Source organism: Gallinula chloropus, assembly GCF_964237585.1.
Source record: "Gallinula chloropus genome assembly, chromosome: 19".
NCBI lineage: Eukaryota > Metazoa > Chordata > Aves > Gruiformes > Rallidae > Gallinula > Gallinula chloropus.
In genome coordinates, this window is record NC_140104.1 from 12,773,221 (window position 1) to 12,797,158 (window position 23,938).

The window sequence follows — 23,938 nt, forward strand, 5'->3', positions numbered from 1 at the left end:
GGTGCAAATGACGGAGGGGAGCTTCAGGTAGGTGAACACAGCAGTGATGAGGAACAGGGAGACCACAGCCAGGTGAGGGAGGCAGGTGGAAAAGGCTTTGTGCCGTCCCTGCTGCGAGGGGATCCTCAGCACAGCCCTGAAGATCTGCACATAGGACACCACGATGAACACAAAACACCCAAAAGCTAGACATGCTCTGATTACAATTTCACTGAGGTAGGACCATGAGCGAGAGAGCTTGAGGATCTGGGAGATTTCTCAGAGGAACTGGTCCAAGGCATTGCCCTCGCAGAGGGGCAGTGACAATGTATTGGCAGTGTGGAGCAGAGCACTGTGAATCACAACGCTGGGACAGGATTTTTAAGAAGGGAAATAATAACCAGCAGCTGCTTTTTGCCACCAGAGAAAGGAGTGACAAAGTGTAAGGGAATTTGCAGAGAACAAGGTCGGTGATGTAGTGGGAGAAGGTCCTCCAAGCCTCATTGCAGAGATTCCCCTGCAGCCCATGGAGAAGCCCATGGTGAATGAGGCTGTACCCCGCAGCCCATGCTGGATGATGTGGAACAGTGATTCTACGTGCAGACTGTAGAGGTCCCTAAGGTTGAGCATGTGAGGACACTGAAGGAGGCTGTGACCTCATAGGAAGCCTGTGCTGGAGCAGGTTTGCTGGCAGGGCTGTGGAGGACCCAGGCTGGAGCAGTCTGTTGCTGAAGGACGGCACCCCATTCAAGTGACCCAACCTGGAGCTGCCTGTGATGATCTGAAGCCATGTGGGAAGCACTCACGTTGGAGGGGTTCATGGAGAACTGTCTCCTGTGAGTGGAACCCAATGCTGGAGCAAGGGGAGACTGTGAGGAACCCTCCCCCTGACCAGGAAGGAGCAGCTGAGACGATGTGTGATGAACAGACCCCAACCCCCATTCCCTGTCCCCCAGTGCCTCTCAGTCGGAGAGAGTAGAGAGTAGAGAGTTAAAGAGTGAAGTGGACCCTGGGATAAGAAGGGAGGGTCGTAGGTGGGTGTTTAAAATTTTATTTCTTTAGGTTTTGTTCTCATTTTTCTGCTCTCTTTGGATTGAGAAATGAATTAGATTGATTTTATTGTTGTTGTCATGTCTGTATTGCCAGTGAGAGTAACAGCTGCATGACCTTCCCCTGTGCTTTCTCCCTGCATGATTTCTCCCTGTCTTGATCATTCTGCTCCCAGGCAGAATGATCTCAGAGATGAGGTCATAGAATGACCCCCATGAGGCCTGAGACACCAGGAAATACTGGTCTTCTCCTGCTGAGCTGGGCCAGGCTCCTGGGATGGAAAGAGCTCATGGCAACCCAGCAGCGCTGCAGAGAGACAGCTCTGCCCAGGAGCAGCTCCTCTGCCAAGCACAGACGGCTGAGCACACTGCCTGTAGGCACCGAGGGGAGACCTGTGAGGCTGAGAGAGCTGATGGATGCTGAGAGCTCACTGGAGGAGACAGGTAAAGAGACTTTGCTTTGAATTTTCTGCTCTTGGTGACTGGGTGGGAAGTGGGAGCTGAGCTTTTCTTGATAACTTTGCAGCAGGCAGTGCAAAGTCATTGGTAATTAGGACTTGTCAGAGCTTCTCCTGAGCCCTGCACACACAGAGGTTCACAGGGCAGTGCCCTGATGCCAGGAGGGGTCTGCAGAGCAAAGCTGAGCACAGGGCAGTTTGGATGAGGTCTGTGAGCACAGAGCAGGAGGTGACATGGGCAAAGAGAAGTAGTTCCAGGGACAGCTCCAGGAAGCAGAAACATTGTTAGGGATGGAGAAGGAGCTGTTCCCAGAAATACCCTGGCAGTGGGGATTTGGTACGTCCTGACAGCCCCACAGTGCTGATATGATGAGGGCATTCCATGAGAAGTAGAAAGAGTTTTCCTCAAAGAAGCATTTCTTAATTTCTCACTGCCTTTCCCTCCTTGCACAGGTCTCCACATCTGACAGCAGCAGATGTCCAACAGCAGCTCCATCAGCCACTTCCTCCTCCTGCCCTTTGCAGACACACGGGAGCTGCAGCTCCTGCACTTCTGGCTCTTCCTGGGCATCTACCTGGCTGCTCTCCTGGGCAATGGCCTCATCATCATCACCATAGCCTGTGACCACCACCTCCACACCCCCATGTACTTCTTCCTCCTCAACCTCGCTGTTAATTACCTTGGCTACATCTCCACCACTGTTCCCAAATCCATGGCCAATTCCTTGTGGGACACCAGGGCCATTTCCTACACAGGATGTGTGGCTCAAATCTTTTTCTTTGTATTTTTGATCATCACAGAGCTCTGTCTTCTGACTGTCATGGCCTATGACCGCTACGTTGCCATCTGCCACCCCCTGCACTATGGGACCGTCCTGGGCAGCAGAGCTTGTGTCCACATGGCAGCAGCTGCCTGGGCCAGTGGGTTTCTCCATGCTGTGCTGCACACAGCCAATACATTTTCACTGCCCCTCTGCCATGGCAATGCTCTTGACCAGTTCTTCTGTGAAATCCCTTATATACTGAAGCTCTCTTGCTCTGATGACTACCTCAGGGAAAATGGAGTCACTGTGGTCGGTGCCTGTTTCGGTTTTGGGTGTTTTGTGTTCATTGTGGTGTCCTATGTGCAGATCTTCAGGGCTCTGCTGAGGATCCCCTCGCAGCAGGGTCAGCACAAAGCCTTTTCCACCTTCCTCCCTCACCTGGCTGTGGTCTCCCTGTTTGTCACCACTGGTGTGTTTACCTACCTGAAGCCCCCATCATTTCTGGACCTGGTATTTGCATTTCTTTACTCAGTGTTTCCACCAGCAGTGAACCCCCACATCTACAGCATGAGGAACCAGGAGCTCAAGGATGCCATGTGGAAAGTGATGACTGGATGTTTCTAAGCAGCAATAAACTGCTTGTCTTCTGAATACCACTGACAATGTAACTCCTGTTATGATCAGTTCATATTTAATAGGGGTTTTAGTTGCTGGGTTTTGGTTCCTCTCTAGTTTGTCTAAGCTATAGTAACATGGTCAACGTTCATCCCATTCCTAATGCAGTATCACCTGCTCTTCCGTGTAAGGATGAGCTGTGCTCTCTTTGCCTCACATCTGCTTCCACAGAGCCATAATTTTCCTCTTTTTTTCCCCCTTTTATTAATAAAAAATTTACAAGGACATTTTCGTCAGCTGAACAGCTAGAGTACTTGTCTGTAATGGCAATGCTTTCCCACCGTGACAGGACAGGATAAGGACAGTTTACTGACAAAATTCACCACGAATGTAGAACAATAATGGCCAGTTACACCCACACCCAGTGCTTACACAGGGTACCTCGTTTACCTGACAATTATAGAGTACTGCCTGAAAGGAAAGACAGACAGACAGACAGACAGACAGACTGACTGACTGACTGACTGACTGACTGACTCTTCTGGAGGCACCAAGCCCATACCCTTCCCCAACCAGCTTCTTTTAGGTGGAAGTGGTGTCAGGTGGTGTGGAAAACAGCCCAGGTGAACTCAGATCACCTGTGCTGGCTGCTTGGGGACGTTAACTCTTACCTGGCCAGTATCAGGACATTATCCACCCCTGTTTCCACATCATCTGCATCATGGGCAGATCTTACATGTTCGGAGTATTGGGGACATTCAGAACATCATTGATCTATTATGTAGAACATCTGCCATTGACAGATTTAGTTATACACCAAAAATTTACTGGCTATCCTTTCCTAGAACTAAACCCCCTCGGGGTACACACTGGACTTCCCCATCCTTTCACATCCCCCATCAAGCGCACCCAGGTCCCTGCGCAAAAGCAACCCCATCAATGGGTTTGCCTTTGTCTGAAGAAGGAACATCCCTGAGTGTCTTCCCCAACAGGTTTTTCATGTGTAATATAGGGACTTTATGCCCCTCCACGGTCTGTTCAAGTCTGCGGTGGTTTTGCCTTGCTAGAGGCCAAATGCCCATCAAAATCCCCCTATCACTCCCCTTTTCAGCCAGAAAGGGGAGAACATAGATATTGGGAGGCTTAGGATTTGACATAAGGACAGAGAGGTATCACCCTGTAATTAGTGTCATGAGAAAAACAGACTCAACACAAAATAAAGGAAAGAAAACTAATTTATGACACTACAGCTACACACCCAGTGACGCCAGAGTCAGGTAGTGAGAAGAGTGACCAGGTCTTAAAGCACCTTCCCCCATCCCTCCCTTCTTAGCAGACTTCACTTTAGTCATGATTTTTCTCCCATCATCCCCCCCACAGTGGCACAGGGAGGGGCAGGGACTGGGGAAATGGGGTTTCAGTCAGTTCCTCTGAAATGTTTTCCTTCTTAGCTGGGGGGGGTGGGGTGTGTGTAAACCCACACCCCCTTCCCCTGATGCACTCTCTCTCTCTCTCTCTCAAATCTTCTTAAACCTTCTCTTAAAACTTCAAGGAAGATACCATGACAAAAGTTTCCACCACAACACCCGCACATCAAGGCAGCTCAGACATGACTAGATGGGGAAGCGGTCACAAGGAGAAGAATTTGGTCATTCCAGGGGATGCCATAGCAGTCAGAGCTGCTGAACTGGAATCTGGCCATGAGCACATTGGGCTGCACTGGGAGGACCGTGGCCACGCAGACAAGGGCCCTTCTTGTCTATGTGGACTCAGCACAGGTGAGGCCACCTCTGGAGCAGTCAGTCTCAGTGTGGGCTCTCCGGTCTGGAGGAATGGGAGGAACTGTAATGTGGGCAGAAATTCTGCCAAGATACAGTTAGGGGTCTTGTGTGGAGAGGCTGACAGACCTGGGCTTCTTTAGCCTGGGGAAGGGGAGGCTGAGGGAAGCCCTCTTTGTGCTACAGGGAAAGAACCTAAGAAAGGAAGTCCATGTGAAACTGCAGCTTTGAAGGTCAGAGTTGCCATGAGGATAAAGAAACATCACTCTGAGGACAGTGCTGTGGTGCTTAAAGTCACTTGGAGGAAATGTGGATGAGCTGTTGGCTTTGTGTTTGTGGTAACAGCTGGTGAGGAGGAAGAGACAGCAGAACAGGCAGGGACATCATGGAGTGAGATCAAGTTGGGGAAGGGGGTTGGGTGCCTGAAGCCTGCAGGAAAACAGCACAGGCGTTGGGCAGTGTGGCATGGGTTGTGGTGCAGATGGCCAAGGGTGCCAGCCAGGTCTTTGTCTCCTTGACTAGAGCTGATATCCCTGCCACAGAGGCCTCAGAGACACCACATTGTCCTCACAGTCATAGAGTATCATTGCCTCCTTAAACCCATGCCAGGGGAGGACACCATGTGTCATACCCCTGTCCTACCCTTGGTGTCACAGCCCACATCCCAAGGAAGAGTTCTGAGACACAGGTGGTGTTCAGGATCTCCCTGCCCAGGAGTGGGGGTCAGCACTGGCATTTCTGCTTCATCAGACCAAGCCAGGGTGTCCTCAGCATCAGAGCTGCCTGTGCTTTTCCTGTGCTTGTCCTCATGGCCTCCAGTTGTCTGCTCTAATGAGCCCATGGGGAGGCTTTATCAGTAATGGCTCCCAGTGTGGCCTGTCAGTGCTTCAAGGTGCTTTGGGCATTACTCCTGACTTGTACTTCTTGAGAGGTTTCTTCACTCTTGTCTTGGTCTCTTGAGTTTTGTGGACTCAGAAGAAAAGACACCATGGGGCTCAGTAATCATACTGAAAGCCCTTACAAGCATGGCTCTCCCCATAATTGTTTTTAAAATAAATAAGAACTGTATAACTAAATGGAGAGGTTTTATTTGAGTGATGAAGATTTCAAAGGAGTTTCACAATGAAGGATTTTTTCAAAGGAAAAAATGTTTCTGTCATAACTCAGACCATGGAAGAAAGTTCAGCAGCATGCTGCAATGGGGGCTGGTCCAGAGGTCTCCTAAGGAGATCTGGACAGGCAGGAAAAGCAGCCTCTTCAGATCCAACCCTGCATGGAGAACTTTGCTCTTCCCCAAGCCCAGCAGTTCCCTCCCTGGCCTCCTGGGACTCCCAACACTTTTCCAGGCACAGACAGATTTCTCTGACAACAAACAGCAGTTCAACATGACACAGTTTAATACCCATGAAATCTCTCTCCTCAGCTGATGCTACGGCCAAGCAGCATGTGAAGGGGGTCAGCTTTCAGAGGAGATTCTCTGCTTAAACAGACTTAATCATATACATAGAAAGGTCACTTATTAACACACTGACCTTCTGACAGAACAGTTCATTTGACTTCTGAGAGATGGGATGTTTTCCACTCTCTGAAACTCAAAGGAAGAACCAGAGAGCTGAGCGGCATCTCAATGTCCAAAGAGCAAGTGGAGGTGGAATCCTGTGATCAAAGTGAAGTTCAGACGTCTCACCAGTCTGCTGAAAAGATGTCACTAGGCATGTGTCCTGGTTTTGGTCAGGATAGAGTTAATTTCATTTGTAGCAGTGGATGGAATGCTGTGTTTGAGAGTTAAAATGAAAGTAGTGCTGATAACACCCTGATGTTGTTAATTGCTGTCAGACAGTCAAGGACTTTCTCAGCTCTTCATGAGAAAGGAGGGGCGAAGCCAGGACAGGTGACCCAACTGACCAAAGAGAGTATTCCATGCCAGTTACGTCCTGCCCAGGATATCGGGGGCTGACAAGAGGAAGGCCGAGGGCGGCTCCGGGACGCGCGGTTCTTGGGGGACGGTCGGGTTCCAGGACGGCTCTGGGTGGCACGGTCTGAGCTGTGGGTTTGGTGAGAAACTGCATTGTGTATCAACAGCTTCATACATTTTTGCTCTAAAGTCCTGTTAGCATTGTTATATTGTATCTTTCTGTTATCTTAGTAAACTATCCTTATCCCAAACCACGGGCCTCTTAATTTCTTGGTTTTGGGGTTATTTTCCCCTTCGTTTTCCCTTCCCTTACCTCTCACCCCCCACCCCCCATTCCCTTTCCCCTGCTCTTTTCCTTTAAGGAGCAGGCAGCTGCGTGGATCTTGGCTCTCAGCCGGGGTGAAACCACGACAGTCTTTTTGGCGCCCAACATGGGGCCCGAAAGTTTGGGATAACGGTAGATCTGACCCTGACTCGATTGCAATTAAGACAAAGTTTTGATAAGCACTTTGGTTTAAGCAGTCTCTGGTCACGATGCTCTGGTATTTACTGATATCATTGATCGTGAACTTGTGCTGGTATGTGTATAAGATTTTGCTGCCCTGTCTATTCTTTGGACAGGGAGGAGTTAATAACGGCAGCTGGTATGGTGGGAGTACAGAAAGGAATATCTATGCTGCTTTCTCTTCCTTTGGGCTAAATACAAGAGCTCTGGTAACAGTTTTTGAAGATTTCCAATAGCCCTGGGAATTCAAACTAGCATTTTGTTGTTTTTAGGTTTGGTGCACATGGTTCTGCTTTTGTTAAATATTAAGCAAATGTTTATGAATACCACTCAAGAGTTTCCTGCGAGTCCAGATAATCACGAGTGGCAGGGTAGGTGGCAGAGGATGGGCAACTACCTAGGCACTTTCTCACGCCCGATGGTTTGGAGTTTCACCCCTGAACAGTTACAGGACCTGGGTCTTAGGGCGGGGCTATGGGGCTGTGGGCGGGGCCAGGGCTCTATGGGAGGGTCCATGGTTCTGTGGGTGGGGCTGTGGTCTGTGGGCGGGGCTGGGGGTCTGTGGGCATGGCTGGGGTGGGGGGCGTGGCCAGAGCCCTCACACACGCAGCGGGTGGCCTGGAATGTGTCCATCAGGCTCCTCATCTGCCTCAGCCCCCCCAGCAGCTCCCGGGGGCGGGACTGGGCCGTGACCTCCCCCAGCATGAACTGGGGCTGCACCCCAGCCGAGAACTGGACCGTCCCAAACTGGGGGGGGGGGGAAGGGATGGGAGGGGTCTGTGGGGCCTCCTTACCCACACATCCCACCCCCCAGGGAGCTGTGGGTCCCCCAGCCCCACATCTCCGACCCCCCATGAGATCTATGAGTGCCCCAGCCCCACAGGTCCCTTCCAGCCCCACATCTCCCACCCCTCACGATATCTATGGGTCCCCCAGCCCCACATCTCCCACCCCCCCATAATATCTATGGGTCCCCCAGCCGCACAGGTCCCCTCCAGCCCCACATCTCCCAACCCCCAGGGGGTCTATGGATCCCCCAGCCCCGCATCTCCCACCCCCCCATGGGGTCCATGGGTCCTCCAGCCCCACATCTCCCCCAGCTCCCACCCCCCACCAGCCCCACGACCCCCTGGGATAGGGTGGGGGAGGAGTTATGGGTCCCCCAGCCACACATCTGCCACCCCCCATGAGATCTATGGGTCCCCCAACCCCACATCTCCCATCCCCCAGGGGATCTATGGGTCCCCCAGCCCCACATCTCCCACCCCCCATGAGATCTATGGGTCCCCCAACCCCACATCTCCCATCCCCCAGGGGATCTATGGGTCCCCCAGCCCCACAGCTCCCACCCCCCATGAGATCTATGGGTCCCCCAGCCCCACATCTCCCACCCCCCAGGGGGTCTATGGGGCCTCCTGACCCACAGCTCCCACCCCCAGGGGGTCTATGGGTCCCCCAGCCCCACAACTCCCAGCCCCCCCATGAGCGCTATGGGTCCCCCAGCCCCACAGGTCCCCTCCAGCCCCACATCTCCCCCCCCCATGAGATCTATGGGTCCCCCAGCCCCACAGGTCCCCTCCAGCCCCACACCCACCTCCCCCCTCCCCAATCCTCCCGGCCGGCAGGGGGCGCTCACCCAGATGCTGATGTTCTCCAGCTGCTCCATCACATCCACCATGAAGTCCCGGATGGTGCCGAACTGCTGGGGGGTCACTGGGGTCACTGGAGGGGCACTGGGGTCAGTGGGGTGGCCATGGGGTCAGTGGGGTCAATAGGGTGACCATGGAGTCACTGGGGTGGCCATGGGGTCAATGAGGTGGCCATGGGTTCACTGGGGTTGGTGGGGTGGCCATGGGGTCACTGGGGTCACTGGGGTGGCCATTGGGTAACTGGGGTCACTGGGAGGGCCTTGGGGTCACTGGGGTCAGTGGGGTGGCCATGGGGTCAGTGGGTGGTCATGCTGTTGGACCCGTCGAACAGGAACACCAGGTCTACCTTCCCCTGCAGGCACCCTGGGGGGGCAATGGGGTCACTGGGGGGGCACTGGGGTCACTGGGGTGGCCATGGGGTCATGGGGTCAGTGGGGTGGCCATGGGGTCACTGGGGGGGCCATGGGGTCTCTGAGGTGGCCATTGGGTCAGTGGGGTCAGTGGGGGGGCATGGGGTCACTGGGGTCACTGGGGTCACTGGGGTTATTGAAGTGGGTGTGGCCTGTAGTGGTGGTGGGCGTGGCTTGGGGTGGCAGGCGTGGCCAGGGACTGGGTGGGCGGGGCCTGGAAGCCTGTGGCTTATGGCAGTGGGCATGGCCTGTGGCAGTGTGGGCGGGACTTTGAGGACAGTGGGCGTGGGTTATGGCAGTGGGCATGGCTTGTGGCATGGTTTGGGGTGGTGAGCGTGGCCTGGGTCATGGTGGGCGTGGCTTGGTAACCCGTGGGTGTGGGTTAGGGTGATGGGCGTGGCCTATGGTACTGTGGGCGTGGCCTGTGACGTTGTGGGCTGGGCCTGGCTGTCTGTGGGCGTGGTGTAGGGTGGTGGGCGGAGCCTGAGGGACAGTGAGCATGGCCTGGGTAATTGTGGGCATGGCCTGGCAGCCTGTGGGCATGGCTTAAGGTGGAGGGCATGGGCTGTGGCGGCATGGGCGGGGCTTTGAGGACAATGGGCGTGGCTTGGGGGTGGCGGGCGTGGTCTGTGGGCGTGGCTTGGGGCAGTACCCTGGTATCCGGGCTGCAGGCAGAGGCCGCTGCTGGAGGTGTTGTGGTCGCAGAAGCGCGACAGGCCGGGGCCACAGTCCTGTGGGGGGGAGGGTAAGGGTCAGGGGGGGTGGGGGAGGGGTCAGAGCCCACCCATGTGACCCGGGAAGGGGTGAGGGGGGGTAGGGGAGGGGTAGGAGCCGTGCAGAAGGGGGTGGGGGAGGGTTTTGAGGAGAGAGGGTGGTGAGGGAGGGGTGATGGGGTTGGGAAGGGGTCAGAGCCCACCCATGGGACCTGAGAGGGCGGAGGGGGGTAGGGGAGGGGGGAGGGGGGTGCGGGAGGGGCAAAGGAGGCAGTTGGGGAGGGGTGATGGGGGGTGAGGGAGGGGTGAAAGCCCTCCCAGGGGTGGTGGGGGAGGGTTTTGAGGGGGTCATGGAGGTGGGGGAGTGGTGAAAAGGAGGTGGGGGAGGGGTCAGGGGGTGGGGGAGGGGCAAAGGGGGCAGTTGAGGAGGGATGATGGAGGGCAAGAGGTCAGAGGGGGTGGGGGAAGGGTTGGAGGGAGGATGGGACGGGGGAGGGGTGATGGGGTGGAGGAGGGGTGAGGGGGGAGTGGGGGAGGGGAGTGGAAGGGTGGGGGAGGCATTGGGGTGGGGGAGGGTTCATGGGAGTGGGAGGCTCCCGGGGTGGGGGGATGGGCAGGGTGGGGCTGATCTCAAGGTGGGGGAGATGCTCTGGGTTGGGGGGTTTGAGGGAGGGGCTGGGGGGAGGGGCAGGTTGGAGGAGGGTCCCGGGGTGGGGTGAAGGTCCGGGTGGGGGAGGGTCTGATGATGCTGCTGTCTCCGTCCCGGGCCAGTGTCATCCCCAGGTGGGTCTGGGACACATTCCCTGGCGGGGGGGAAGGGGAAAGGGGTCACAGCCCCTCCCCCACCCCCCCAGAAACCCTCCCATACCCATCTCAGCCCCTCCCCCACCCCAAAAGTCTCCACCTCTCCTCCCCATCCCCATCCATCACCCCTCCCTCACCCCCCAGCCCCTCCCCCACCCATCTCAGCCCCTCCCCCCCACCACCTCTTGGCCTCCCCCTAATATGAGGGGGGGGCATATAGAAGTAGAAAGAATAGCTCACAAGATTTAAGTCATGTAATTATGTAGCTGAAAGAAACAGATAAGGAGGCCCACAGGAACTGGCTTGCAGGGAGGGAGATTTTGTAGGGAACAGCTGTAGGAATTCAGGATTCAGGAGACAGAATGGGAACAGGATAACATCCATCACAGAGATGTCAATTATCTCTTTGCTAATGAAGGAACAGATAGCTGGAATACATCCACAGGTCTCCCTGTAGGGACATAAATTGGTCCAAACGGATAAGAACACTGCAGGTTGGCAAGGTTCTTGCGAAAAAGTACATCATGAGGAAGACTCGGGTCCTTCATCCCATGGACCACCAGAGACCCAGGCCCATCATTTTTTGAAGGATCTGCGCAAGCGTGAAAGATGATAAACTAATTAGCATACCAGGCGAGGGTAGGCGGGTACAGGTAATTAATATGTATAGGCGTAAAATGAATATTCATTGTTAGATTGTATAAATACATGAACGGCTTGCTGTGTGGGTGTGCACGTTTGTGGTGGAGAGATGCCCCATGCACCCAGCGCTGAATAAACATACCTACTTTATAACTTTCCAGTTATAGAGTCTATTTTCCGCACATCACCACTGGCCTGGACAGGGGGACCCTCAGCTGGGTTCAAAACTGGCTGGATGGCCGGGCCCAAAGGGTGAATGGAACCAAATCCAGCTGGAGGCTGGTCACGAGTGGCGTCCCCAGGGCTCATTCCTGGGTCCAGTTCTGTCCAACATCTTTATCAATGACCTGGATGAAGGGATTGGATGTTCCCTTAGTAAATTTGCAGATGACACTAAGCTGGGAGGAAGTGTTGATCTGCCTGAGGGTAGGGAGGCTCTTCAGAGGGATCTGAACAGACTGGACCGATGGGCTGAGACCAATGGGATGAAGTTGAACAAGGCCAAGGGCAGAGTCCTGCCCATGGGACAGAACAACCCCATGCAGCACTACAGGCTGGGGGAAGGTTGGGTGGAGAGCTGTCAGGAAGAGAGGGACCTGGGGGTGTTGGGTGACACCAGGCTGAATATGAGCCAGCAGTGTGCCCAGGCAGCCAAGAAGGCCAATGGCATCTTGGCTTGTATCAAAAACAGTGTGAACAGTAGGTCTAGGGAGGTAATTGTGCCCCTGGACTCAGCATTGGTGAGGCCACACCTTGAGTACTGTGTGCAGTTCTGGGCTCCCCACCAGAAAAAGGACATTGAGGTCCTTGAGCAAGTGCAGAGAAGGGCAACCAGGCTGGGGAAGGGGCTGGAGGGCAAATCCTATGAGGAGCAGCTGAGGGAGCTGTGGATGTTGTAGGTAGTGAATGCCTGGCGGTCGGAAGATGTCGTGCTGTACGGAACGGTAGGACGCCCTCCAGGTAGCCAATAGCATTAAGCCTATGATGTAAGCGGGCGGAAGTGATGTCATAAATCTAAGCTATAGAATGCTGTTGCTGTCACCATCAAACGCCATTTGCCGTCCCCCACGTTGGTGTCTGTGAGCTGATGGACCGAGCGGCCAGACGGTGGCACCGTTGCCGTTCCTGAACCAGGTCGCCACGCCTTGTGAAAAGCAACACTTAGGAGATTGGTACCCATCTCATAATGTTGCTGTCACTGCTTCTATCAACTGAGCCATGACAGAAAATACCTGTGACTGAAAAAAGGTCCTTCATGGAAAATTCCTTTGAAACCTGTATCACTAAGGACACAACTAAAATCCAAGTAGTTGTAGCAGTTTTGAGCTCTTTAATGAATATGAGTTGAAGAGCCATGCTTGTAAGGGCTTTCTGGATGTTAATGAGCCCCATGGTGTCTTTTATTCTGAGTCCACAGACCTCAAGGTAGCAAGAGAAGACTGATGAAACCTCTCAAGAAGTTCAGTCAGGAGTAATGCCCAAAGTACCTTGAAGCACTAACAGGCCCCACTGGGAGCCATTCCTGACAAAGCCTCCCCAGGGGCTCCTTAGAGCAGACAACTGGAGGCCATGAGGACAAACACAGGCAAAGTGCAGGCAGCTCTGATGCTGAGGACACCCTGGCTTGGTCTGATGAAGCAGAAATGCCAAGTGCTGACCCCCAGCCCCTGGGCAGGGAGATTCTGACCCTCACCTGTGTCTCAGGGCTCTTCCTTGGGATGTGGGGAGTGTGACACCAAGGGAAGGACAGGGATGTGACACATGGAGGCCTCCCCTTGGGTGGGTGCAATGGGAAAACAATGCTCTGTGGCAATGAGGACAATGTGTCTCCTCTGAAGCCTCTGTGGCAGGGACAGCAGCCACAGCTAAGGGGGCAAAGACCTCGTTACTATCAGGCCCTTTCATCCTGGCTGGCATCCTTGGCCATCTCCACCACAGCCCATCCCACACTGCCCCACACCTGTGCCTGTTTCCCTGTAGGCTGCAGGCACCCAGCACCCTTCCCAACCTTGATCTCACCCCATGATGTCCCTGCCTGTTCTGATGTCTCTCCCTCCTCACCAGTTGTTCCCACAAGCACAAACCCACCAGCTCATCCACACTTCCTCTGAGTGACTTTTCAATCACAGCACTGCCCTCACAGTGACATTTCTTTATCCTCACGTCCACTCTGACCTTCAAAGCTGCAGTTTCAGTGGATTTGATACCCTATGTGCTTTCCACATACCACAGACAGTGCTTCCCTTAGCCTCCCCTTCCCCGACCTATAGAAGCAATGGTCACTCAACCTCTCCACACAAGACCCCTAATTGTAACTTGGCATACTTTTACTGCCCACACAAGTGTTCCTCCCCATTTCTCCAGACTGGGGAGCCCCACACTGGGACTGACTGCTCCAGAAGTGGCCTCACCAGTGCTGCATCCAGATGGACAAGAAGGGCCCTTGTCTGTGTGGCCACGCTCCTCCCAGTGCAGCCCAATGTGCTCATGGCCAGATCCCTGTTCAGCACCTCTGACTGCTATGGCTTCCCCCAGAATGACCAAATTCTTCTTGTGCCCGGTTCTCCACCCATCATGTCTGAGCTGCCTTGATGTGCGGGTGTTGTGCTGGAACCTTTGGTCATGGTTTCATCCCAGCTGAGGGCCGGGTACACAGCTACTCTCTCTCTTTAACAGGGTGTGGGGGTGGATTATGGCTGGGATGAAGGGAGAAAAAAGGAAACCAAAACACCCAAAACATCGTGGGTTTGGATAAGAGCAGTCTACTGGGCCAGCAGAGAGAGACTAACAACAACAACAGGATTTTGTAGCACAATACACAAACTGGGGATGCACAATGCAGTTTCTCACTGAACCGCACAGCTCAGGGGCAGCAGCTCAGAGCTGTCCTGAACCTGGACAGTCCCCAAAACTGCATGTCCTGGATCTGCATGATCCTCTCCCCTCCAGCCATCATCTGAGCATGACACAATTGAATGGAATACGCTCTTTGGCCAGTTTGGGTCACCTGGCTGTGTCCTGGCTGTGTCCCCACCCAGCTCCCTGGGTGCAACTCGTGTTCTCAGAAACAGGGCAGCATAAAAAACTGAAAAGTCCCTGACTGCTTGGACACAACTCGACCATCCCTGTGTTATCAGCACTGCTCTCATCTGAACTCCCAAATATGGCATTACACCCATTGCCAGAAAGAAAATCAACTCTATCCTGGCTGAAACCAGGCCACCTTTGCAGACAACAAGTGCAACACAACAGTGGGCTCACTCTTGTAATCATACAGTATGGATAATTCCTTTGGTCAGTTATGGTCAGCTGGGCCTGTTCTGTCCCCTTCCCGGCACTTGTGCACTCCCAGTTGACTAATTTCTGGAGCAAAATTAGTCCAAAGCCCTTGATGCTGTGCAAGCCCTGCTCAGCAAGGAACAAATCCATTTAGTTAGACTTTTTTGCTTACAAATCCACCCCACAGAACTCTGGGGGCTGCAAACATGAGAATTAATTCCAGCCCAGACAAAATATGGTCAGGAGGAGAAGATCTCTTCTGGTTGGAAACCTTCTTGATGTTTCTGGTCTGCAATCCTGAAGTTTGTCAAGGTCAGTTTGAAGTGAAGCTCCATTTTGTTAACAGTGCACATGTGTGCATGCAGGTATCTCTCCAAATTGTGTTCCCTCTAACAAAATGACAGCAATTGGTGTTAAAGAACCTGGGACTCTATGGCTGGACGTTCAGCATGTTTGAATGTTCCCTGTTTAGGAGTTCCCTGAGCCTCAAGGTTAATGGGGTTGCTCATGGGCTACCTGGGGGAGTTTCAGGCCAGGAACCTCTTTAATTCCTCAATCCTTTGGTTGGGGAACTATTGCTATACATTTAGAATATTTTAAGGGCGACGCTGGTAGAGCTTGAAAATGACATCAGACTCTGTTAGGATTGTTCCCATGGCAAGGAATGCCCTGATTGCAAGGGTTACTGGGGCTACTTGCCTCTCACAGTGGAGGTTTCAGCCTACGAACAACTTTCATCCCTCAAATTTTATTTAGGATGGAGTTATTGCTGGAGCTTTAGCAGTTTCGAAGTTGGATTGTAGCAGAGCCTGGAAATGACATCAAGAACTCTTAGGACTCTTCTCCTAGCAAGCAAATCTCTGAGCCCCAAGGTTACTGGGGCTGCTAGTTGGCTACCTGGGCATGTTTCGTTCCAAGCAACTTTTTTCAACCCTCTCACTTTTACTTTGGGAGATATTGCTGGACATTTAGCAGTTTCCAAGTTGGATGCTGGTAGAGCCTGGAAATGACATCAGGAACCGTTACAACCATTCCCTTGGTAAGGACTGACCTGAGTCCGAGTATAACTGGAGCTGATAGTGGGCTACCTAGTGAGGTTTCAAGGCAGGACAATCTCTCAGCCCTTGATTTTCTTTTGGGGGATTTATTGCTGGACGTTTTGCAGTTTCAAACCTGGACGTTGTTAGAGCCCGAAAAATGATGTCAAGCACTTCCAGGAAGATTCTGTTGTCTATGAAAGCCCTGAGCCCTAAGGGTACTGGGGCTGCTTGTGGACTATCTCAGGAGCTTTCAATCCAGGAACATCTTTCATCCCTCAAAGCTTTTTTTAAGGATCTATTGCTGTTCGTTTAGCAGTTGGAAAGTGTATACTGGTAGAGCCCAAAAGTGACATCAGGCATTGTCAGGATTGTTCCCTTTCTAAGGAAAGCCCTGAGCCCCAAGGTTCCTGGTGCTGCTAGTGTGCTACCTGGGGAGGCTGTAGTCCAGACCCATCTTTCAGCCCTCGCACGTTTTGTTTGGGAGATATTTCTGGATGTTTAGTGTGTTTGAAGGTGGACACTGGTAGAGTCCTAAAATGGCATCAGGCAATTTTAGGACAGTTCCCTTGGTACTCATGTACAAGGGCCAGGTTATAATGCTCACTCCTGGAGGAGAAACAGACAGATGCTCTGTGGGCTGGGAGGAGGACAGTTTACTGACAAAATCACAGTGAAAAAATGATAACAGCACATCACAAACTACGCTGACATCCAGTGATAACACAGAGTACTTTACTGACCAAAGGATCACAAGGTACTGCACAATGCAAGGACCAACCAAATGCCCCAGCCACATTCAGACTGTCCTCAAGGAAACCATGAGTGTCCCTCCCAAACAAGCCCCTTTTATGGGGGAGAGATGTCAGGTGGTGTGTAAAACAGCCTGGACACACTCAGCTCAGCTGTGCTAACTCAGGTCACCTCTGCTAACTTAGCTCACCTCTGTTGGCTGCTTGGGGTGGTGAACTCTTGCCTGGCCTGAAACAGGACAGCTGTGCATTTAATCTCCCCTGTCTGTCACATATTTCTACCTTTCCAAAGTCAATTGGCCATTGTTCCAAAAGTGGATCTGCACACCAGTGCTTCTGGTTGCTCTCTAGATTTTCCTTCCCCTTCCCCTTGGACCATTCAGACACCTCCCAACCATCCAGCTGCTGCTCTGAGTTTCAGGGAGTTAAACCCTTGCCTTTCTGGCAGTTGTCTGACTCATTCTGTCTTTAGCCAGCTCTTGAGTTGTGGTGATTTCACAGTCTCCTTCCTCACTAGAACATCTCTCACAGGGTTAAGCTTTGTGGCAGGTGAACCTCACTGGTGGCAGATTGCACTTGGCATAGAGTGAGGAGTGTTGAATTTAATGGTGAATCTTGTCAGGTTTCTTCTGTTGTTGGGAAAATAACTCCCTCTGTGCTGCCTGTGTGCAGCCAGTTCTCTAAGGAAAGCAGGGGAGCTGGTACAGAGGGGCTGTAATGCCCCACTGTGGAGTGCAGCAGAGAGACCTGATGTAAGGACAAGGGATGCAAGTCCCAGTTGGCTGGTGAGAGTCATGGTGGGCTTGTAGAGATGTGCAGCAAGGTTGTCTCCACTGCCTCAAGGGACACTTTTTCAGACCAGTTCAGACCTCCTTAGAAGGCACCCTGGATCAATCTCAGTCAAAGTTTGTCACCTCTCCTCTACAGTGAAAATAATAACCTACACCCTTAAAAAGAAATCACTTTTACTCTGAGCTCCCTTTGAAACAGCTTCAATGGTCTGTACATCTCTTGAAGACCTGAAGGTAATTACATGAACAGACATAGCTCATTATGGCTTGCCTTTTACGTTTAATGAGCCCTGGGGTGCATTTGGTGCTGAGTCCTTGAAGCTCAGGTACTGAGAGGAAATTACACAAAAAACTCCATGTTAAATGTAGAAGCCAAAGTCCCCTGAAGTATTAATGAGTCCCGCTGAGAGCCATTGCTGGCTGAGCCTCCCCAGGGACTCGTTAGCACAGGTAATTGAAGGCCATGTTGGCTGGTAAGCAAAGGCAATGTACAAGCAGCTGAGATGCTGAGCAAGCCCTGGGTTGGTTTGATGAAGCAGAAAGGCCAAGCCCTGACCCCCAGCCCTAAGGAAGACTGGTCCTGCCCCTCAGGTATTGCTCAGGCTCTTCTTGGGGCAGTGTGGGGTGTGTAATGCTGAGGGAAGAACAACAGGATGAGAGTTTCTCCTCATTGTTGGTCCAAAGCCCAGCTAGAAATTCATCTGTCCTCCATTTAAATAAAAGAAAGAGCAGGGAGACCCTCCATCCCCTATCAGATTCATGAGGAATCATTGTGGAAAGATGAGGACAAGGCTGAGGTGCTTAATGAAATCTTTGCCGCTGTCTTTAGTAATAGGAGCAGTTGTACAGAGAGAATCCAATTCCCTGAGATAGGAGACGGGGACAGGGAGCAGAATGACCCCACCTCAGTCCAGGAGGAGATGGTCCTGCTGCACCACAGAGATGTGCACAGATCTGTGGGGCTGAATGGGATGCACCCAAGGGTGCTGAAAGAGCTGGCAAGGGGGGTTCACCAAGCCACTTTTCCATCAGTCCTGGCTGACTGGATCAGTCAACGTAACCCCCTATATAAGAAGGGACAGAAGGATGATCAGGGAAATTACACGCCTGATAGTTTGACTTCAGTGCCAGAGAAGCTGATGGAGCAGATCATCCTGAGCAGCATTAACTAGTTCATGAAGAACGCCCAGGTGATCAGGCCCAGCCAGCTTGGGTTCATAAGGGCAGGTCCTGTTTCATCAACCAAATCTTCCTCTATGACAGGATGACTTGCTTCTTGGACAAGGGAAGGGCTCTGGATTTTGTCTACCTTGACTTTAGCAAGGCCTTGGATACAGTTTCCCACCAACTTCTCGTAGAGAATCTTGCTGCTTGTGGCTTGGAAACTGTGGTGGTTCAGCTCCAATCAATTGCTGACCACCACTTGCTGCTCGCTCACTCCCGGAGGAGAAACAGACAGAGCCTCTGTGGGTTGAGATAAGGACAGTTTACTGACAAAAGCACCATAAAAGGGGAATAATATCAGCGCAAATTGCACTCACACCCAGTGACAGCACGGAGAGTACCATTTCAAACCCAACAATAACAGAGTGCTGCACCATGGCATGACCACCCCTCCTCAACCAGCCCCTTGGATGAGGTCATTATTTCAGTGTCCTGATTTTGGCTGTGATGGAGTTAATGTCTTTTCTAATAGGACATGGAATGCTGTGTTTGGGAGTTGGGAGGAGAGCAGTGCTGATAACACCCTGATGTTTCTGGTTGTTGCCAAGCAATCAAGGACTTTTCAGTTGTTCCTATTTCCCTACCAAGGATAAGGAAGGGGACACAGCCAGGACAGGTGACCCGAACTGGCCAAAGGGGCTGTTCTATATCAATTACGTCATACTCATCATAAAAGGGGGGCTGGTGGGAGGAGGAGGAGGCAGCTCCAGGACGTGCATTTTTGGGGACAGTACCATTTTCGGGACAGCTCTGGCTGCAGCCTGAGTTGTGTGGTTCAGTGACAAACTGCATTGTGTATCACCAGTTTCATATATTTTGCTACAAAGTCCTGTTATCATTGTTATATCTCTCTGCTATTCTAGTAAACTGACTTTACCCAACCTGCGAGGTTTTGTTTCCTTGGATTTGGGGTTTTTTCCCTTTCCCTTCTCTCTCCGTCCTCCCTCTTAACTTCCCCCCCCCACACACACTCCCTTTTAAAGAACAAGCGACTGTGTGGTGCTCGGCTCTCAGCTGGGGCAAAACCACATCTACTAAAATTCAAAACAAATCTATTCTTAAGAACATGAAAATTCTTATATTAAATTTATATTAATTGTCTCTTAAGCGACATCTCCATCAATCAATTCAGCATGATTATATTTAATTGAATCGACAGGGCCAGCAATACAATGAAGAAGATGATGAACTGGTTGCTGCTTAGAAACATCCAGTCCTCAGTTTCCACATGGCATCCTTGAGCTCCTGGTTCCTCATACTGTAGATGAGGGGGTTCACTGCTGGTGAAAACACTGAGTAAAGAAATGCCATTACCAGGTTAAGTGGTCTGTGGAGACTGGACAAGGGGCAATGGCTTCAAGTTGGAGAATAGGAGGTTCAACACCAAAATGGAGAAGAAATATTCACAGTGAGGGCGACAGAGCCCCGGGACAGGCTGCCGAGGGGGGTTATGGAATCTCTTTCTCTAGAGATATTCAAGACCAGTCTGGACACTGACCTGTGTGATCTGTCCTAGGGAGCTGCTTTGGATGGGGGGTTGGACTGGATGATCTCTGGAGACCCCTTCCAATCCCTAGAGTTCTGTGAACCAGTGAATCTGTACATAGGGAGGAGATTGAGAGGGGCTCTTCAGGTAGGCAAACATGTCCCCTTCCAGCCCCAGGGCTGCAGAGCAAGCATGAGGGGTCTGAAGTGACTCTCACAGGGGGAAAGAGTCACCTCCCTGTCCCTGCCTGGGGGTTCCTGTCTGATGGGGAGACAAGGAAAGGTGATTCTTCTGCCCAGCTCTGGTTTGGTCAGGAGAAACAACTCTGCCGGACAGAAGGATTTCTCCCCAGCCAAGGGAGAGACAGGCAATAAAAACTTAGTGTCTTTCCAAGTTAGTTGCTTGGAGCTCCAGGGACACCTCACAGGAGACTCTGGGGAATGGAGTATGTGACGTATTTGCCTGCTCCTCTGCTGCGAGCTGGGCTGGGCTCCTGGGTGGAGGGAGCTCATGGCAACCCAGCAGCTCTGACAAGAGACAGCTCTGCCCAGGAGCAGCTCCTCTGCCAAGCACACAGGGCTGGGGACACTGCCTGTAGGCACCGAGGGGAGACCTGTGAGGCTGAGAGAGCTGATGGATGCTGAGAGCTCACTGGAGGAGAAATCTCCACAGCCTCTCCCTGGTACGTCTGTGGGTGCAGGGCAGTGCAGGTTCTGTTCCTGGAGGGATCTCCTAAAGCTGGCACATGGGGCACTGTGTGGGGTCTGTCAGGAGGACAGGTTCTCCATAGGACAATAAAATGCTGCCTGGAAGGGATGCCCTTCTGGCCCATCAGAGGGACGGGGCAAGATAGCTGTCAGCACTCAGTCTGGCTCATTGGCTTTCCACAGGAATACAGACAGCACCTGCGGGTTGAAGGAGTGACCCAGAGAAGGGCAGAGTAAGGTACTTCTGCTGTTTGAAAGTGCTGCCTGGGTCAGCTTTGCTCCCAGCTCCAGCTGATTCTTGAGAAATTACAAAGAGATTTTTTTTTTTCCTGTAAAGCAGAGTCTTTGCTTTGACTTTTCCTCTCCTGTGGGCTGTGCTGACTGTGGATGATGAGAACTTATTCATCCCCTCAACAATATGCAGTGAAAACGTGATTCTCATTAAGATGTTGGATCTTTTCCTGAGCCTTGCACAGAGGTTCCCTGGGGCAGTTCCCTGATGCCAGGAGGGGTCTGAAGAGCAGAGCTGAGCACAGGGCAGGTTGGATGAGGTCTGTGAGTACAGAGCAGGAGGTGACATGGGCAGAGAGAATCAGCTCCAAGGACAGCTCCAGGCAGCAGAGACGTCAGGGAGGTAGAAGGAGCTGCTCCCAGAAATGCCTTGATAGTGGGGATTTGGTACCCCCATGACATCCCCTGCAGTACAGACACTTTCCCACAGCAGCACCCTGGTTTCTGCCACCCAGCACAGACTTAGCATCAGGAGTCTTCTTGACAGCCCAACTCCCAGTGAGGAGAAACACCTGAGTGCCTGTTTGTCCCTGTGCATCCAGCCTCTGCTGGAGCATTTCTTGCTCTTTCCCCTCCTGTCCTTGTTGCCTTTGCTTCACTATTACCTGAGGATCTGGGCACATCAATTAGTGGGGCACCGAGCTCACCCTCACATCAAAACCCCCATCTGTAGGACTGAGGACTTCCGGGGGCTCCTGCTGGGCTGCAGGCTGCCTCCTAAAATTGCATCACTCTCCTAGGGAGCCTTGTGCCCCAGAGAGGAGGCCCATTCAGAAGGTCCTGGCAATGCTGCTCATCACCACGCGTTTGGTAAGGTTCAATTAGCCCATCACACCATACTTATATTTACTTTCTGCTGCCAGGCAGGACTGAGTTATCAAGAGCCCACAGCTGACCCTCCTCCCAGCAGTGGAACTCTCAAGGCAGAACAAAAGAGTCGTCCCAAAAAGAGACCTGCCAAAAGTCCTCCTTCATACAGACAATCAATCTGGGGGCATTCCCTAAGTGTTAGGAGAAGTTTTCCTCACAGAAGAGTTCCCTAACCACTGTCTTTCCTTCTCTGACAGGTCCCCACACTTGATGGCAGCAGATGTCCAACAGCAGCTCCATCAGCCAGTTCCTCCTCCTGCCCTTTGCAGACACACGGGAGCTGCAGCTCCTGCACTTCTGACTCTTCCTGGGCATCTACCTGGCTGCTCTCCTGGGCAATGGCTTCATCATCATCACCATAGCCTGTGACCACCACCTCCACACCCCCATGTACTTCTTCCTCCTCAACCTCTCTCTTACTGACCTTGGCTGCATCTCCACCACTGTTCCCAAAGCCATGGCCAATTCCTTGTGGGACACCAGGGCCATATCCTACACAGGATGTATGGCTCAAATATATTCCTTTTCCTTTTTTATCTCCACAGAGTTCTGTCTTCTCACTGTCATGGCCTATGACCGCTACGTTGCCATCTGCCACCCCCTGCACTACGGGACCCTCCTGGGCAGCAGAGCTTGTGTCCACATGGCAGCAGCTGCCTGGGCCAGTGGGTTTCTCCATGCTGTGCTGCACACAGCCAATACATTTTCACTGCCCCTGTGCCATGGCAATGCCCTTGACCAGTTCTTCTGTGAAATCCCCCAGATCCTCAAGCTCTCCTGCTCAGATGCCTACCTCAGGGAAATTGGAGTCATTGTGCTCAGTGTCTGCTTATTTTTTGGGTGTTTTGTGTTCATTGTGGTGTCCTATGTGCAGATCTTCAGGGCTGTGCTGAGGATCCCCTCGCAGCAGGGACAGCACAAAGCCTTTTCCACCTGCCTCCCTCACCTGGCCATGGTCTCCCTGTTTCTCAGCACTGCCACGTTTGCCTACCTGAAGCCCCAGTCCATTTCCTCCCATTTTTTGGACCTGGTAGTGTCATTTCTTTACTCTGTGTTTCCACCAGCAGTGAACCCCCTCATCTACAGCATGAGGAACCAGGAGCTCAAGGATGCCCTGTGGAAACTTATTACTGGATGTTTCTAAGCAGCAATAAACTCCGCATCTTCTGCCTATCACTGGCCATGTAACACATGTTAGGACCATTCTGATTTAGTAGGGATTTTACTTGTTGGTTTCTTTTTCATTATGTTCTGTCTAAGCTATAATAACATGGTCCTCATTCATCCCATTCCAAATTGACTATCTCCTGGTCTGGTGAGACCCAGACACTGTGTAATGATGAGCTCTGCTCTATCAACTGAGCCATAACAGAAAATACCCGTGAAGGAAAAATATCCTCCATTGTAATATTCCTTTGAACTGTTCATCATTGAATACCTAACTGAAATCCAATTATTTGTAGAAGTCTGGAGTTTTTTAATGAAAAGGACTTAAAGAGATATGCATTTTAAGGCTTTCTGTATTTTCATGAGCCCCATGGTATATTTGCTTCTGAGTCCACAGACCTCAGATACTAAGAGGACACTGAAGAAACCTCTCAAAATGTCAGTCAGACCTAATGTCCAAAGAACCTTGAAGTGTTCATGGGCCTTACTGGGAGCCATTCCTGACAAAGCCTCCACATGAACATCTTACACCTCACAAGTGGAGGCCATGAGGAGAAACACAGCCAAAGCACAGGCAGCTCTGATGCTGAGGACACCCTGGCTTGGTCTGATGAAGCAGAAATGCCAAGTGCTGACCCCCAGCCCCTGGGCAGGGAGATCCTGACCCTCACCTCTGTCTCAGGGCTCTTCCATGGGATGAGTGGAGTGTGATGCCAAGGGTAGGACAGGGGTATGACACATGGATGACTCACTAGGATGAGTTCAAGGAGGCAATGATGTTCCATGGCCACGAGGACAATGTGTCTCTTCTGAGGCCTCTGCAGGGACATCAGCCACAGCCAAGGGGGCAAAGACCTCATATCTATCAGTTGCTTTCAGCCTGGCCAACACCCCTGACCTTCTGCACCACAGCCCATTTCACTCTCCCCCACACCTGTGCCTGTTTCTCTGCAGGCTGCAGGCACCCAACCCCTTTCCCCACCTTGTTCTCACCTCACCATGTCCCTGCCTGTACTGCTGTCTCCCCCTCCTCACCAGCTGTTCCCAGAAAAA

General features: G+C 52.2%; 1 protein-coding gene across 1 annotated transcript; it reads left to right on the plus strand.

Moving 5' to 3' along the window:
• Positions 1-1,962: 1,962 nt before the first annotated feature.
• LOC311199083 (olfactory receptor 14A16-like) lies at positions 1,963-22,862 on the plus strand (the record flags this gene model as incomplete). The annotated part of the gene is made up of 2 exons (XM_084273123.1): positions 1,963-2,268; positions 22,266-22,862. 2 exons carry the CDS (start codon positions 1,963-1,965, stop codon positions 22,860-22,862), a joined length of 903 nt encoding a protein of 300 aa, XP_084129249.1.
• Positions 22,863-23,938: the final 1,076 nt, after the last annotated feature.